The 18,585-nt window shown below is 44.0% G+C and overlaps 1 protein-coding gene across 2 annotated transcripts in view; it reads right to left on the bottom strand.

Moving 5' to 3' along the window:
* Window positions 1-4,110: 4,110 nt before the first annotated feature.
* The window catches only part of BVES (blood vessel epicardial substance), a 40,800-nt gene continuing 26,325 nt past the window's right edge, over window positions 4,111-18,585 (bottom strand). For both annotated transcript variants that reach the window (XM_059941503.1, XM_059941504.1), the window contains one exon: window positions 4,111-7,863. In XM_059941503.1, coding sequence (XP_059797486.1) covers window positions 7,739-7,863 — 125 coding nt within the window. In that variant the 3' untranslated portion in view covers window positions 4,111-7,738. The remainder of the gene's footprint in view (window positions 7,864-18,585) is intronic.

Genomic DNA, 18,585 nt, shown 5'->3' with positions numbered 1-18,585 from the left:
GGCTCTACCCCAACTGTACTGAATCAAACTCTGGGGCGGGGCCCAGCGGGCTGGGTTTTTCCTTAAATACCCAGGTGATTCTGATGCTGCTCAAGTTGGAGAACTTCTGGACTAGCTGAAATTTACATACTCTATTTGCTCTAAAGTTCTACAATTCTGTCCCCTCCAAAGGAGACCTCAATCCACACCATTCCGGAAGGGCTCGAAGGGGTTTGTCAGCAAGCTGACTGCGTTAAGGACAACTTTTGAGAAACCTTTAAATGATACACAAGGAAACACTGACTGCTTGGTGATGAAAGCTGTGGGTGTTGCTCATGATAATGCTATCACAGCTTCCAACCGACGCGGCATTCGCGAAGGACAGCCCAAGGACGGGAGCGCCCTGGATAGGAAGACAGCAGGTGAGACTTTGCTTAACCCCACAAATCATCCTCAAGCAAAAAAAAAAAAAAGCCTGACCCACTTGGGCCACGAGGCTCACGTGGAGCAGGGAGACGCCATGTCAGTGCTTAAGAAGTCCGCACCCTGGCAATTACGGGCACCAGAACTGGAAGATCCCTCACCTGCTCGGACCTCCTTTTACAGATAGAATTGAGGCCCCATCGGGAGATGTGAGCTGCCCAGGGTCCTAGCATTCTATAACAATCAAACCGCGACCGGAATACATGTCTCCTGAGTGATTGAGAGCTCCCCTCCCCCTTACTCCCTGGGGTCTAGATGGACTTCTCTCCGTCCTTCTACTGTCAAGACGTACTCATCATGTGCTCCACGCGTATCCATCCCACCTGCTCTTCGCTCTCGCGTGGTCCCCGTGGGAGATCAACAAAGATATTGGTTCAAAACAACCACAGCTGAAGATGTTCTCTTTACCTCCTGGAGAGCCTCATTTAGCCTAATGCTGGTGTTTTCCACCCATAGCCATGTCCCCCGAGAGGCGCCTGCAGCCTCCTTTCCCTGCCTAATGCTTCCTGGGGCCACGTGTGGGAGACAGGATGGGCGCCTCTCTGCTTCAGTCCGACAGGTCCAGAGAGACTGCAGCCTGGGCCCCCGGGCCTGCAGACATTTCTGCCGTGAGCAGGAGGGGTCTTGGTGACTGACCTCCTGCCCGGCCTGCCCCTCAGGTCCTGCTGGTACCGACCCTCTGGCTCTTTACAAGGACTGTGGTTGCCAAGATTCCAGAAGCCTTAAGGATTCAACGTGGCAACCAAAGGAAAAAAGAAAAGGGGATGAGAATGAATATGTACTTCATGCCAACTACATGTTTGGGAAGGTTCTAGAATACACACAAGGACACAGCAGCTTAAAAAGGTGTAACTACTTGCCGAAGATCACATGGTCAGAGCTGGTGTTCAGAACTAGGTAGATCTGACCTCAAAGTCATGTGCAAGGATAAAGACTCTGCCTCCTTTTTCAGGTCGGTGCTTTGAGCTAAGAGGGAGGTCGAGGTGGACAGCAGAGATGAGAAACCCGTTTGGGGCAAAGTGTAACTAGGACCCCACCCTTTCACATGAGCTGATAGATTATTTAAAGATCAGTATAAATTTTAGCTTTTCTTTTTTTTTAAAATTAATTAATTTATTTATTTATTCTTGGCTGTGTTGGGTCTTCGTTTCTGTGCGAGGGCTTTTTCTAGTTGCGGCAAGCAGGGGCCACTCTTCATCGCGGTGCACGGGCCTCTCACTATCGCGGCCTCTCTTGTTGTGGAGCACAGGCTCCAGACGCGCAGGCTCAGTAGTTGTGGCTCACGGGCCTAGTTGCTCCGCGGCATGTGGGATCTTCCCAGACCAGGGCTCGAACCCGTGTCCCCTGCATTGGCAGGCAGACTCTCAACCACTGTGCCACTAGGGAAGCTCCTAGCTTTTCTTTTTTTCTAAAAATCCTCTCCCTAAAAAGTACAAATTTTTTGTTGCTCAAAAAATTTAAAGCATTATATTTTTTTATTTCAGCATGGAAACTCGTTGATAACCTAAGGTGAGAAGCTGAGAACAAGATTTGTACTGGAGGATGCAGGCTTCCTATCTAAGAGGATGGAAAAAGCAGCAGTGAGCAGGTCCACAGGCTGAGAGACCTGGGATGGAATCCCCTCCTTTTACTAGCTGGTTTGTTTAGGCAAAATCAATCTTTTTGAGCTTCAGTTCGACTGTCTTAACCACCTTCCAGGATTTTTGTGAAAATACTAAATCGTGTATTCTCTCTTTTTTTTTTTTTTGGCTGCACAGCACATGGGATCTTAGTTCCCCAACCAGGGATTGAACGCACACCACCTGCCTTGGAAGTGCAGTCTTAACCACTGGACGGCCAGGGAAGTCCCCTAAGTCATGTATTTTAAATGCCTATAAACAGTCTTTTGTAAATAGTAGGCACTCAAGAGACAGCTATTATAACTCATCACATTATATTGTAATTATTCTTATAGCAAAATGTATCAATACTAATAAGGAGAAGAGTTAAAAGAGGTCAGATGAGAACAATAAAAATAGTGGGAAGCACAATGAAAAAGGTTAGCGAGGCCTTCATGATAACAGAAACCCTTTAAAGAGAAATGAGTTGATTGTGTTTTCCATGCATCACGGCCCCCATGGGAGGCTAGGGCCTGACGCTCGGCCCCTGGTCTGAGCTTTCTGAAGGGGACTCCGGGTTTCACCTCAGTCCGTTGTCTGCACAAATGGCCTAATTATATGTATCCACCAGCAAATGGGAGCAGCTCTCAAGTTTTCATCATTTGCAGATAAATATCAAGAGGTAAATGGCGCTCATCATTTTCTTCTGAAGGCTCCCTTCCTCTGTGAGCTGGGTTTTGGTTGTGGGACCTCATTTACTCAGCTGTGAGGTAGTTTAGCTTCGTTCAAACCACATTTGCTTCTGCTGGTCTGTCATGCAAGAAGTCAGAGGGTGAAATCCTCAGCCACAAGGCTTCGTCCCCAGGAGCGGGCCCGGGGCTGGTCCCGCGATGTGGAATCCTGCCTGTACCGAGCAGCTGGACCAGGCAAATGGGGCAGAAAAGCAGAAAGCTTCGCTGCATGCCAGGAAGCCGTGAATTCTCTCATGACAGGATAATGAAGGAGGCTGGGAGAGCTTGACGGTCAGTGGGGATATGTCTGCCCCTAGTATATAGCAAGGAATTTTTTTTTTTTTTTTTTACAGTAGGACCTTGTTGTTCATCTGTTTCATATATAATAGTGTATATCTGCTAATCTCAAACTCCTAATTTATCCCTCCCCCATCCCCTTTCCCTTTTGCTAACCATAAGTTTGTTTTCTGTGAGTCTGTTTCTTTTTTGTAAGTTCCTTTGTATCATATCTGAGATTCCACGTATAAGTTATATCATACATTTGTCTTTCCCAGTCTGACTTACTTCACTTAGTATGATAATCTCTAGGTCCATCCATGTTGCTGCAGCAAGGAAATATTGATGTAGTGTGTTCATTCATATGTATTCATCACACATACACCTTAGCAGAAAATTTTTTACATATTGGTGACATGGCTTATTGAGAAAGAGAATTCATTACTTTGCTCGGCATGTAAGATGCCGCTTCTAGTTGGGTCTAGTCTTGGGGCTGATCGGGGCAAGTTTAGTAGGTGCCAAGGACCTACTATCAAGGGCCAAGAGATGGGCTGCCCAGTTCCCTTTCCAACACCGAGCACGGGTGATGGGAGGAGAGAAGTGTTTCTCCGTGAATAGAATAGACCCAGGGGAGGTGTTCTGGTTCCTCTATGTGACCCCTTGTGTTGTTGAATCTCATAAAACTACAAGAGAACGTTCAGATACAGTGGATTAAAAAAATTGAAATCTATCCTCACAGTGAAACTCTGGAGGCTTCTCAATCCCTGCACCCCGGCAACACCGCCCACTGCCTCGTGGCCCTTTCTTTTCACGGCCAAAGGCAGCAAGATGGCAGGCTTTTGAAACTAAGTGGAACTAACTCAAGAGAGCATGCCCTCTGCAGGTCTGCTCAGATTACCTAAACCAGAGAAATTCCCAGAACCTCTGAAGGTTCTTGAACCTTTGGGCATGGCGTTAGAGCAAATCAGCTACATGTAAGAGAAATGAAATTAAAAATACGCACATATTCCAAGTAAGAAATTTATTTGATCAAATGACAATATATGAAGATATTTTAAACTGTAAGGCTCCATTCAGTCGAAATGTAAATTTATTATAACGTAAAATGGTATCAGTGTAAATGGCACCTAAAAGCAGAAAGAATGCGATCCCTATAAATAATGTGTCTGTAAAAAGCATTCACAAAATCCTCGTGTACTTTAAAACTAGATTGCAAGTATATCGGTAAAATCTGTAAATAGTACTTAAAGCGGGTTTCTTAAATTTCCCTTACAGTATGTTGTTACATACAAGGTACTTGGGGTGCTGTGATGATCAGAGCATGGCTACAATGAGGGAGAAGATGTGTCCCAAGTGCATGGCAACCTCGAGTTCCCTGCACAGTGTCCTCTCCCTTCACATCCTTGGGAATTTGAATTGAGTGGGTGGGAATTTCTAATCACTGTAGTTGGGGATAATTAGAAAAAGAGGTTGGGAAACCAGGGTTGGAAAGAGGGAAGGGAGGGGAAACATGGTAGGGTCAACGGTTTCTGCAGAGCGGCTTTAGAAATGACCAAGAAAATGGATTTTAAAAATAATAACAACAGTGAATCCTTGGAGCTGTACCTTACAGTCCGCACCAAGCCCCAAGGGTTGGGACTGACCAGCCTTCCCAAGAGCTCGGCCAGGAGCAACCATGCACTAGCATGAAATCTTCACTGGCGGGCAAGGTCATCACCTGGGTACAGTGGAGACAGGGCAGAGTATGTAGGTTACACAACTTTCCCTAAATATTTTTTTCCAGCATCCAAGTGACTCTGCTTTTGGGGCCACGATAGGACCTGGGAGGCAGGAATCAGCAGCTCCAAGTTACAGAATCAGAAAAGCTTCAGGCATATGGAAGGAGAACCAGACACGAAGAAGGTGGGCATCTCCCAGTGGGCACAGCATAGTGTTCCAGCAAAGCACAAAGGTACAAAATGATTAAAGTGAAATGGACCATAGGGAGAAACGGAAAAGATCCCAGGAAGCTAAGGATGGTAAGTGAAAAATAATTATGTAGCACCCATTATTACTAATTTAAGATCTAGAAACATCACAGGGTTTGTGCTATTAATTTATAAATATAATATTTATGAGGGCTTGCACAATATCATAACTGACATACATTCTGGTATAAACATTACAGTCCAGCTTCATCCAACGGACTTGATGTTACATTTAAACGTAGTAGATTTGGGCTAATATATAGAATAATTTTTGCAGACCATTTTCTGGACCTTGGTCACACAGCTAAGTGAAGGCCAAAGAACACAGGAAGCATCTCATTGGTGGCTTTGGCAGCAAACATGTTTTTTATCTGTGCGTTATACAAAGATAGACTTGGTCATTTGTATACATAAATTTATAAAAATTATCCATAGGAGATCTTTTATGTTTTCTTATCTGCTTCTTTGCTGTCAAGTCTAGTGGGAAGACTATTCAATGTCTTCAGCTCCTTTTCTCTGAGACTAACTGTTGTCCTTAGAGGGATGTATTTAAAAATAGTTTCGTGTTTCCCATTCAAGCTAAATGGCTCTTTGAAGATTCCTCATCTTGAAATTACAATCTTCCTTATCAATAGCACTGATGTGCACACACATTTTAATAAAACCAGTAAATGACTTCATATCACCTAATTTTAGCAGTGTGCTTTTAAACATGTTTGTTCCCAGCACTATAGAAAATAACCTCCAAACACATCCAGGCTGATCATTAGAGATGACACCCTCTCTTGTCTGAGGTTGACAAAGTGAGACAAACCTGAAGATGGGTCAGGGTAAGAAAATCTCAAGGTTCTGTGGATTCACAGAACGTTAAAAACATGGCTTTAGCAGTATCTAAAATTACTTTCTACTCAAGAGGAGGCTGTAATATCTAATTATAGAGTGATTTTGTAAATTAGGTCTTATGCATGTGTAAACTCAATGGCCTTACATAGCTTCACTCCAATAGTTAAAGGAAAGCAGTATTAACACCATTACCTTATATACTTGATTCGGGCATTGAAAGAAAGAGTTCAACCTATGATATCTTTACAGTCTTAAAGCCAAGGCAAAGTCATTCACCTTTGTTTCATTTCCCCAAATAAATTTCTAATTTAGCAAACAGAAGAGACCACTATAGTAGGAAAGTGAAATCAGCCTTTCTACCGTGAGGTTAATAAGCCAACATTTGATGAATACGTTTGGAGCTGGATACCCAGTCTGTGGAAATTTTCTCAGTGAGTGACCAAGCATGTAAATTTGACTCAAGTGAAATTACTAAAATAACTGGCTTTAAAAAATGAGCTTAGGAAAAGGAGGTGACCCTGGAGTAGCTTATTTTTATATCTTCTCTCACAGAAATCACCTCTTGGCAAAAGATGCTTTTGGCTCAGCTCACCTGAAAATAATTTCACTTGAAACTTTTCTTAGCTATTTAACATAATGGGACTGACTCAAAGTTGGTTCCAGTGGATGACACAAAATAAAGGTAGTGGGGCATGATGGAGCACGGCCCATCAGGGGGCGTCCCCCAGCTAGGTGGCCTGGTGGAGGGCCACAGCCACACTGACCCGCTGGATGGTTTAAGCAAACTTCGAATTGCCCAAATACCACCATGTCTGGAATGCAGGCCCTCACAGCACTATCTAGGCTGGGTGATCATGGCAGAGCTTGTGGTGGACCGTCTGCCCGCACACAGCTGTGTTCTTGTTTGCATCTCTGGCACCTGGTACCTGGCACACACAGTAAGGAGACATCTATGGCCCTGGAGGAACCATCTGAATGTCAGAATAGCAGCTGACGAGTGCAGCGGCTCTGTCAGCCTCGTCATTCTGCGACACTTGTTTGGCCACTTGACTCTCCAGTCCTCCTGCCCCAAGGAACGTGCTTCCCACAGCAGAGTGTGGGGCGAGACGGCACCACATCACAGCTGGGCTGGTTTAGCCAAAGGCTGACCCCGGGCTCAGAACCGCTTCCACTGTTACGTTTCCAGCTTTCGGGTTCAGCCCAGCTTCCAAACAGCATAATATAAGGGTAATGTGAGCAAAGTCTGACGAGCTTTGTTCATTATCAAGCTATCCACACAATGCCCACAAAAGGAAGGCAGTCTAGTAGAATGATGTGTCTGGCCTGAGAGAAAAATATACATGCATCGCATCACACCTTTCTTTAAAACTTTCCAGCCAAAAAATCAACTGAGCGAAGCCTGAGATTCCCTGCTTTTTAATGTTACCTCAGCCTCAATTTCGAACTTACATTGTTTGTTAAAACTATCAAACGGACAGCCCCGTTGCCACGGCAGAGAAAAAACTGTCTCTGACGAAAAGGAACAGCTCGGAAAGATAAGTGAAGGCATTTGCAATGACAAAGCGCTAAGATTTTTTTAAGTTAAATGATAACATATCTAGAAAACACTGTGAAAATATATCTCTCAAAAATAGCACTTGGTTTAGTCAGAAGGCTCAGTGGAACAGAAAGCTGACCAGTAAAAAGAGAAGATAACCTTCCCATGTTTTGAATCTCCCTCCCTTTCCTGCCCTCGGACTCTCCCAGGCTGGAAGTATCAATATTAAAGCAGAACAATTGAAAAGCTGTGAAAAAGTGCTGGTATTTTTCAGAATCTCTTCCAGACAGTTTCCCTCTTGGTAACATGAATCCTCTCTTGGGATCAAGGCCAGCGACGAACTTTAAGCGTATTCGAGGACACGGGTTCAAAGACCTCGTCGTCGTCTTCCATCCCTTCCTCTATTGGGTTCATCTTCGCAGAGGCTCGCTGGTGTAGGGGCGACACATCTGTCAGAGACACAGAAAGAACCATTTAACAGACAGCCTGCCCTGATGCTGGCCTGATAGATCAATGGCAAACTCCAACTGGAAAATAAAACTCTCTGGGCATCTATAGCTGGCACCAGGAATGCAGTTTCCCTAAACACTGTATTTTTTTAACTTAATTTTTATTTTATATTGCAATACAGTTGGTTTACAATGTGTTAGTTTCAGGTGTACAGCAAAGTGACTCAGTTTATACATATACGTATATCCACTCTTTTTTTTTAAAATTAATTAATTAATTTATTTTTGGCTGTGTTGGGTCTTCGTTTCTGTGTGAGGGCTTTCTCCAGCTGTGGCGAGCGGGGGCGACTCTTCATCGCGGTGTGCGGGCTTCTCACTGTCGCGGCCTCTCCCGTTGCGGAGCACAGGTTCCAGACGCACAGGCTCAGCAATTGTGGCTCACGGGCCTAGTTGCTCCGCGGCATGTGGGATCTTCCCAGACCAGGGCTCGAACCCATGTCCCCTGCATTGGCAGGCAGATTCTTAACCACTGCACCACCAGGGAAGCCCTCTACTCTTTTTCAGATTCTTTTCCCAGAGAGATTATTACAGAATATTGAGTAGCGTTCCCTGTGCAGTGTGTATGTTAATCCCAAACTCCTAATTTATCCCTCCCCGCCCCAACCTTTCCCCTCTGGTGACCATAAGTTTGTTTTCAAAGTCTGTGAGTCTGTTTCTCTTTTGTAAATAGGTTTGTTTGTATTATTTTTTTAGATTCCACATATGTGATATCTCATGATATTTGTGTTTCTCTGGCTTACTTCACTTAGTATGATAATCTCTAGGTCCCTCCATGTTGCCGCAAATGGCGTTATTTCATTCTTTTTTGTGGCTAATATTCCATTGTATATATGTACCACATCTTCTTTATTCATTCCTCTGTCGATGGACATTTAGGTGGCTTCCATGTCTTGGCTGCTGTAAACAGTGCTGCAGTGAACATTGGGGTGCATGTATCTTTTTGAAATATGGTTTTCTCTGGGTATATGCCCAGGAGTGGGATTGCAGAATCATATGGTAGCTCTATTTTTAGTTTAAGGAAACTCCATACTGTTTTCCATACTGGCTGCAACAATTTACATTTCCACCAACAGTGTAGGAGGGTTCCCTTTTCTCCACACCCTCTCCAGTATTTATTATTTGTAGACTTTTTGATGATGACTATTCTGACTGGTGTGAAATGATACCTCCTAGTTTTGATTTGCATTTCTGTAATAATTAGCAACATTGAGCATCTTGTCATATGCCTTTTGGCCATCTGTATGTCTTCTTTGGAGAAGTGTCTATATAAATCTTCTGCCCATTTTTTGATTGGATTTTTTTTTTTTTTTTTTTTTATTGAGCTGCATGAGCTGTTTGTATATTTTGGAGATTAATCCCTTGTTGGTTGCACCATTTGCAAATATTTTCTCCCATTCTGTAGGGTTGTCTTTTGGTTTTTTTTATGGTTTCCTTTGCTGTGCAAAAGCTTTAAAATTTAATTAGGTCCCATTTGTTTTTGTTCTTATTTCTATTACTCTAGGTGACTGATCCAAAAATATATTGCTGTGATTTATGTCAAAGTGTGTCCTACCTATGTTCTCCTCTAGGAGTTTTATAGTATCCGGTCTTACATTTAGGTCTTTAATCCATTTTGAGTTTATTTTTGTGCATGGTGTTAGAGAAGGTTTGAATTTCATTCTTTTACATGTAGCTGTCCAGTTTTCCCAGCACCAATTATTGAAGAGACTGTCTTTTCTCCATTGTATAGTCTTCCCTCCTTTGTCATAGATTAATTGACCATAGGTGCATGGTTTATTGTTGGGATTTCTATCCTGTTCCATTGATCTATATTTCTGTTTTTGTGCCACTACCGTACCGTTCTGATTACCATAGCTTTGTAATAGTATAGTCTGAAGTCTGGGAGCCTGATTCCTCCAGCTCCGTTTTTCTTTCTCAAGATTACTTTGGCTATTTGAGGTCTTTGGTGTTTCCATACAAATTTAAAAAATTTTTTGTTCTAGTTCTGTGAAAAATACCATTGGTACTTTGATAGAGATTGCACTGAATCTGTAGATTGCCTTGGGGAGAATAGTCATTTAACAATATTGATTCTTCCAGTCCAAGAACACGGTGTATCTTTCCACCTGTTTGTGTCATCTTTGATTTCTTTCATCAGTGTCTTATAGTTTTCAAAGTACAGGTCTTTTGCCTCCTTAGGTAAGTTTATTCCTAGGTATTTCATTCTTTTTGATGCAGTGGTATATGGGAGTTTTCTAAATTTCTCTTTCTGTTCTTTCTTTGTTAGTGTATAGACATGCAACAGATTTCTGTGTATTAATTTTGTTGTTTTTAAAAAATTTTTAAATATTTTATTATTATTTTTTTGGCTGAATTGGGTCTTCGTTGCTGTGTGTGGGCTTTCTTTAGTTGCGGCGAGGAGGGGCTACTCTTTGTTGTGGTGCATGGGCTTCTCATTGCAGTGGCTTCTCTTGTTGCGGAGCACGGGCTCTAGGTGTGTGGGCTTCAGTAGTTGCAGCACACAGGCTCAATAGTTGTGGCTCGTGGGCTCTAGAGCGCAGGCTCAGTAGTTGTGGCGCATGGGCTTAGTTGCTCCATGGCATGTGGGATCTTCCCGGATCAGGGATCGTACCCGAGTCCCCTGCATTGGCAGGCAGATACTTAACCACTGCGCCACCAGGGAAGTCCCTCTGTATATTAATTTCGTATCCTGCAACTTTACTGAATTCACTGATGAGCTCTAGTAGTTTTCTGGTAGCATCTTTAGGATTTTCTATGTATAGTATCATGTCATCTGCAAACAGTGACAGTTTTACTTCTTTTTTTCCAATTTGGATCCCTTTTATTTCTTTTTCTTCTCTGATTGCTGTGCATGCCAAATCATTTTGGATAAGACCAAATATCAAGGGCCTTTTGGCATGGACCAAATGTCTCCATGGACATTCTGGACCGGACCAAATACGACCAAATATCAAGGACCTTGGTGTGGATCAAATGTCTTATGGACCAAATGCAAGGCATGAAAGTCAATAAGCCATTCTTAGTCCATGAGAACAGATGTGGAGGGGAATGTCACTGCAGATGCCTGGATGGTATGAGCGTCTCAAACATATGCAGCTCCCAATGGGTTGCCCCAAGGTCTGCTTAGAACTCAGAATGCACACTCCTACAGTAACATCATACGTGGTGATTTGAGTCCCTTAAAGCCTGGTTTAAATCCTAATTTCCCTAAAGAATGGTTCTACTCCAAAATTATAGAACCTAACAACATCTGGAACACCACCTAAAAGAACATTTCTTGCCACCAGCTGTCCAGCCACTCCCTGGACTGATAGGGGGAGAGGGAGAGAGAGAAGGTGGTGAGAAGGAGAATCCAGGCATGCAGGAGGGAATAGCCAGGTGGAGGAAATACATCCCAAATTGCAGCGGATAAGAAACCAAACAATAAATAACTCATGCGTTCTGTCCATCCCTCATTCGTTCATGCATTCACCAAATGCTAATTGAGCATCTACTGTAATGGACACTATACTTGATGTAGAAAAAAACATTATCTAACAGTAAGAGTAAAAGGTATTATAAATGGGTACATGGGCTTCTCAAGGTGCCTAATATTACAGCCAACTCTCTTCCATACAGTTCCCACGTTCCGTGTCAGGCTCCACTTTGTCAGGGTCTCCCTCGGCCCTACCCATGCCTGTGCCATATTCTTGCTCTGCCCTCCAGCAGGGCGGGGTCAGTTAGCAATCAATCAACCAGCAAACGCTGAACTCAGGCTGGGGGTGAGGTTGATGATGGAGGAACAATGGGTGAAATCTGACTCTTCAAGTACTTGCTGTACAGCAAAGGACAGTAGCAGGATCCTATGAAGACACAAAGCAGAAAGGCTACAAGAAATTTATCAAGATCAGCTGTTAATCCCTGGCCAGAGTCAGCTGCAGACCAGAGGGTGCAGCAACCCTGAGAGCGTTCAGCGAGGCGGGGTGGGGGGGGGGGCGGCGGCCATGTGCCCCACGCACGGATTGGAGTGTGGGAGGCAGTGAACGGTGGTCAGGACCAGAGGCTCAGGAAACACTTCCAGGGTTCAGATCCTTGCTGTGCCGCTTCCTGGCTGTGTGACCTGTCCTCCATCACTAAACCTCTCTAGGCCTGTTTCCCTGTCTGTGGAAAGGAGATGTTCACAGGACCTGCCTCATGGGGTTGTTGGGAGGATTAAACAAAATAATGGAATGTGCTTGGCATGGTGCTGGGCACATAGGAAATGTCACTGTCATTTTTTCCAAGATATATATATTTTTCATTTCACCTTTATTCATTTGGATAAAAAGTATACTACATTGCTTACTTTATTGATAGAATTTTGAGATCAGGATAAAGATACCTGGGAAATTGACTTTTGGGGGCCTGATATATACACATCTTGGGGGGAGGCTCTGTGTGCTCCTTCCATTGACAGCTTCGGAATCAACGTGGCCATTGTTAGGAGAGAGCATTAATATCATACTTAGCAAGAAATGATTTGTTTACATATAAATTATTTTAACTTAAGAAGTCTCTTTGGCATATATGACATTTATCACTGTTTTCCAGTTAAAGATTCACATAACGTCATTACATAAACATTAAAAAAACTTTTTGTTAATTTTATCGAAGTATAGTTGATGTACAGTATTATGTAAGTTACAGGTGTACAATATAGTGATTCACAATTTTTAAAGGTTATATTCCACTTAGTTATTATAAAATATTAGCTATATTCCTGTGCTGTACAATATATACTCGTAGCTTATTTATACAAATAGTTTGTGCCTCTTGATCCCCTGTCCCTATCTTGCTCCTCCCCCTTCCCTCTCCCCACTGGTAACCACTAGTTCTCTATAAGTCTGTTGTGTTTTTTTTGTTATATTCCCTAGTTTGTCGTATTTTTTAGATTCCATACATAAGTGATCTCATACAGTATTTGTCTTTATCTGACTTATTTCACGCAGCATAATACCTTCCAAGTCCACCCATGTTGTTGCAAATGGCAACATTTCATTCTTTTTTATGGCTGAGGTTTTTTTGGGGGGTGGGAGGAAGCAACAAGTTACATACAATAAGTGTCATTTGATTACTAACTCTACAGTCATTGCTACACATCTGGGGAGATGCCATGACCCACAGCCACATCTTCCAACATGAAAAGATCACAATTATGCAGGGCTGGACTTCGGCAGAGCTAGTGTGTTTGTTGTATATACATGGAAATTGTTCACTTTCCAACGTTTACAGTCAATTAAAATACTGAGTTTCCAGAGAGACAACTACTGACATAAATGGTAGAAAATCACCTCGATTAAAATAGTCCAAGAACACAATTCTGCCTCTGAGAACAGCAAGGGAGAATCTCTCAGACACGTTCTTTTTATCCTTTCTAACACAGGTGACAGCAAACATACCAAACATAACCTCAGATTCGCATGTCTACTCAAATGGCAACGTGACCTATCTGTGGGACCTTGGGCAGGTTACTTCACCTCTCTGTGCCTCAGTTTCTCTATCTGTAAAATAGAAATCATAATAATACCATCTACTTCACATGGTGATTAAGAGGATTACATGACTCAACACTTGTTAAGTTCTTACATCTGTGCCTAGGATGTTATAATCCCTTTGTAAATGTAAGTCAGTAAAATGAGTTAATAATAAGGCCTTAGGAGAGCAATGGCCTAAATCATTAGAAAACTTGTTAAAGTTCATCCTCACTCATAGGAACAGCAAATAAAGGAAATGGGACTTGTGCTCAAATAGGGGTTTGTGTTTCTCAATCTAAGAGTGCAGCAAAATTGTCTTTTTTTTTTTTTTTTAAGAAAAAACAATAGCCATGGCTTCCATCATATTTCTAGCCTCAAGTTACGATTGGGTCTCATGAAATATTAACTTAGGCTGAGTATTTGCAGTCAGATAAAACCCTCAGAACCAGCAAGATGGCATGTCTAAGAGCATTATGCCAAATCCATTATGTGGAGCATTCAGGCCTAACTGTACGACACACATAACACAAACACGCCCGACGCATTTGGGCTGGGGAAGTGGGGGTAATTGGTTTGTAGTTTTTAAGCCCATCTATCAAACCAGGGGTGACGTTCTGTGGTAATGTGAGTGTGCTGTCTACATCGGGGCCAAAATGTTATCTGCCCCCTTCAGTACCTCACCGATCACTGCCTTTTTCCATTGAGAGAGAATGGAGAGAGGACCCAATCCCACTGGAAATGACCTAGAGAAACTTTGTGAGAACTTTCAGCTTCTCTGTTGTTGACTGAAAAGAAAAACGCACACCCTAAACGTTGAGAATTATGTTTTATTTGGCGGACAAAACTGAGGACTTAAGGCTGGGACACAGCCTCTCAGATAGATCGCTCTGGGAGATGGCTCCAAAGAGGGAAGGGAGAAGCCAGGATACGTAGGAGTTTTCCCAACAAAGACCAGGGAGTCAGAGCGTCCAAAGATTACTGTTACTTAAAGGAAACCAGACATCGCAAGTTAAGGAAGTTAGCGCTTTTCTGGGTATGGGAAGAGGCAGGAGTCTGGGCTCACGGAAATCATTCCTTTGCTACGCAACTCAGCTATCTGGGGCCAGGATCCTGTGCTTTCGCATCCTGAGTCCCCTCAGGGTGCACGGTCGGGGGGTGGAGGCAGCGGCAGACTGCTAGATGGCGGGCATCCTGTTTCTCTCCTGAGCTCCTTTACAGCTCACCATCAGGGTGGCTGTAACATCTTTTGTCTACTGATATGGCAGGCAACATTTCTTTTTTCACTGATAACTGTGAAAGAGTTTATTCTGTCCCCACTCTATTTGCCTGGGAAAGGAAGAGCTGTAGTGCTTATGATGTAACGGTAAAAAGATAGTCAAGCAAGAGTCATCCACAGTCCTGGGGTGACATCCAGGGGCCTCCTTCCCTTCTGGTCCAAGCTCTAGCAAACTCACTGCTCCCCAAATCCAGCCCATCTTTTTCCTCTTCTCCTCTTGCTTTTCTCTCCCATCGACTGGTTTCTCCATTCTCCTCTCTACCCACCAAATTCCTATCCACTCCTCAAGGTGCGGTTCAAGCCCCACCTCCTTCATTTGTAATCTTCCCTAATTCCTTCTGTGGGGAGATTCTGTTCTCCACCGAAAAGCGAATACTTGCATCTCTCCCTTACTGGAGAACAAGCACTTTGAGGGCAGTCATCAGTGCCTCTTCTCTCCTGCAGCCTCTCTGAAGCACCCACACATAGCCAGGTCCTTGATAATTACCGAGTACATGAGAAAAATCCCTCCTCCGAAACTCTGCACGGAGCCTTCAGAAAGCCGGTCCTGAGGACTTGGGAATATCACATGGCCATCACACTGGATCTCTGATGGGTCAAGTCCCTGCCCTAGCAGTGGGGTGCCACCCGTGTCCCTCAAACGCATGCAGGTCTCGGGTTGCGGTAAAACCTCGCTATGAAAGGTGACTGTTATCACTATATTCTGTATCACGTCCCCTGAGGGAAATCACTTTCGTATCATTGATGATTCGACAGTGCTTATAGCACAGGCAGGAGTACCGTCCCCTCAAGTCAGCATCAGTGAAGTTTGTCAGTACCGTCCCCTGCTACAAAGTTTCCATCCAATCAGCAAAGAGAATCCCCAAGTGACTACAAGGCTGAGAGGCTGGGTTAAATGTTGGGGAAATAAAAACGAACCAAACATAGTCTCTGCCTCTGTATCATTTTACTTCTCAGGAACTACACTGTACTTTCTGGAGCAGTTCATTCTCACCGCATCCGTGTCATTATTTCTACTTTGTACTCAGAGGCTAAAGCAAGGACAACCAGGACACCTGTGAAGGAAACAGAGCCGGGGAGCTGCTGTGGATGAACGCCTTTCCCACCAGGGCGGGACCCGCTTGGAAACGGATTTGGCCGGGGTAAACCAGGAGGCCCTCACGGCCCAGCGAGGCTGCCAGCCAATGTGCTCTTTCCACACAGAGAAGAAGAGATGCCCTTTCCGCCTTCGTGGCCGCGTTAGGGCCCACCAGCCCCCCACACCCCAGCTCCCGCCGCAGTGCCTGTTGCTCTTTCTCCATCGGCAGATGTACTGGAAGGTGACGGGGACACCGTCTGATTCGTAGCCGCCGGAAGCCGCCAGAGCCAGCCGGCTGCCTGACCCCTCGGCAGGAATCAGAGTTGCAGAGAGAGTCCACTCTCCGTCTCAACCTCAGGGAGCCTGGCTCCTGTACCGCTAAGGGCCAAGTATGACGTTCCCCTGGCGCTACCTGGGAACTGGCCACCGTCACGGCCAGGAGAAAGGCAGACCTCCCGGAGAAGGAGCTCACTCACCCTGGTGAACACCCGGTGTTCTCCGCCCTCCGCAGGACACCTGCTGGTTCAGTGCAAAGACTCAGAGGTCATCACTGTGCTGCCAGAAATCATTTCTTTGTCTGCTAATAAATCCAAACCCAATTTGGAGTATGAACAACAACAACAAAAAAGAATTCTGCCTTAAGGGGACTATCTTTCATTTCACAAGTTGAACATTAGTAAATTCTTTCTACAAGTTTGCCCAGTTCTTCATTAATCTTATGCATTGATGCATCCTCAGAACTTTGCCCAGAAGGCCCAATACCATCCCTAAGTACGAGAACGTGAGGAGAAAACAGAGGAAGAAATTGAGCTTATCTTTAGCCAAGTGCTTTTTCAAATTACTTTTGCCCCTCAAGGACGTTACCGTGAGGTTTATGACCTCTGTATAATGCTTTACTTTTCATTTATCCCAAATTCTGGAGGGGCAAATAATTCCATATCCATAAATTTTCCAGAAAACTGATTTTTATCCTTTTTTCTATTAAAACTGCTTTCAGAGTTGGGAGACAGAAGTGGTTAACTATATCCTTTGGTATTTATTATAATCAAGAAGAGATAATTAGCATTATTTTGGGCTATTAGCTATCAACACCTTCCAATTGCCTCTGGCTGCCAATCAACACAGTTTATTCTAAAAGGATGTAAAACAAATGTCTTAGACTGAACTTCAATCCAGACTTATCAGGTGTGAAATTGTTAAACAGTTACATCGAGTTACTTTTGCTTGGGGGATGTTTCATATTATACCACGTGGCAAAACCAAAAAAAACCCAAAAGCCATTCTGCCAAGAAGACGTACACATCCCTTCCACAGATAGCAAGGCCTGGAAAAGGCACAGCCAGCGGAGCAGAATTTACTCTGAGCTGTGTACCACGTTCGGTGTGTTCAGGTGGGAAAGAGAACGGGAGCACCAGGCAGCCATCCTGAGGGTAAGAGAAAAACCCAAACTCAGAGACACGGGCTCTGAGCAAATGCAGAAGACAGACTTAGAGGTAAGAGCCCTGAACCAAACAGTGGATACCTCCACTCACGCCAGACCACAGGGGGTGACAACACTGGGGACACCCACGGGGGGCTTTGGATCTGGGAAAAGAGTCTCTTCTCAGCAGACCTGTTCAGACAGCAGCTCGGGCTGGATCCTAGTTGAGAGGAAAAGGAGCTGGTGATTAAGACCCACTGTGCGTCCTTGAGGGTCATTGCCTGCAGGTGCAAACCAGCCAGGGGCCTGCACGGAGGATGGGCTCAGGCTGCCCTGCCAGGCCTTTTCCCGTCTTCCTAAAGTCCCGAGTTACAGAACCTCAGGAAGCCTTTTTCTACACAGACCACGGCGATCTTACATAACAATCCATCCAAACTCTGCTATCCAAGTGGTAAAAAGTTAGGTATGAGAAATTCCCTTTGATAGAACCCTATCCTTATTAAGCTTATTTCTATTTCAGGTGCTTGTGATTACATGAGGGCCTGAGGGCCTCTCCTCACAGGCAAAAGTAAACAGACATATTTGTTGTTCTTAAATCCAGAGTGAAGGTCACATATGTTCCAGAGAATGAATAAGCGACCTCAAGTTTGATCTTCAAGTAAGTACAGGACCATGATACCAAGTTTGTCGAGTGACTTCCCCCTCTGCTTCAGAAATGCACTTTTTAACAAGGAGTGACACTTTTGTAAACTATCCAATATAATGTGGTAAGATTTTTTCCCCCTTTTTTCTGTTAACTTTGATGACATTTTCTTCGTTCCTTTCAAAGTGTTCTTATTATGTTTAACCATCTGGCCAACTGCTTTAGCAAGTAATTAAAAACCTTACAGGGGATTAGAATTTTAATTAGATTATACATTTTTTGATGAATGGGGATGGGGAAAAATGTAATGGCTTCTTTGCTAGACAGGATTATCATCCCCTTTCCTGCCTTTACCTACTTACATCATAAGACTTTTTTAAATTAAAAAAAAGGTTCTTTTCATTGAGGTCATAAGATTGTTTTAAATTGTAGAAACTGAATTTGGACTGAAGCTTTCTGAAGAAGGGTAGGTTTGGCCTTTGTACCTAATTTCCCTTAGAGGGACTCAGCACCAGCACTGAGGGACTCAAGCAAAGAAGTGTACAGATTATCGCAATTATGGGGAGGATGAGGAGTTTCTCAGATCAATTCCTGGCCCCTCAGATGGGTGGTCGGGGCCCTGAGCTGCATGGCAACAGGTGTGAGTAGCCAAGGAACAGCGGGAGTCCTGCAGCCCTTTTCTGCCCCAAAGAGAAAGCTTTAGGGTTGCAGAACTTGGTGGATAAACTCAGGGGAACAGGGTAGGCGGTTCCA

Source organism: Balaenoptera ricei, chromosome 12 (genome assembly GCF_028023285.1).
Source record: "Balaenoptera ricei isolate mBalRic1 chromosome 12, mBalRic1.hap2, whole genome shotgun sequence".
Taxonomy (NCBI): Eukaryota; Metazoa; Chordata; class Mammalia; order Artiodactyla; family Balaenopteridae; genus Balaenoptera; species Balaenoptera ricei.
Note: the sequence above shows the minus strand (reverse complement) of the source record. Positions and strands in the feature narration are given on the sequence as shown.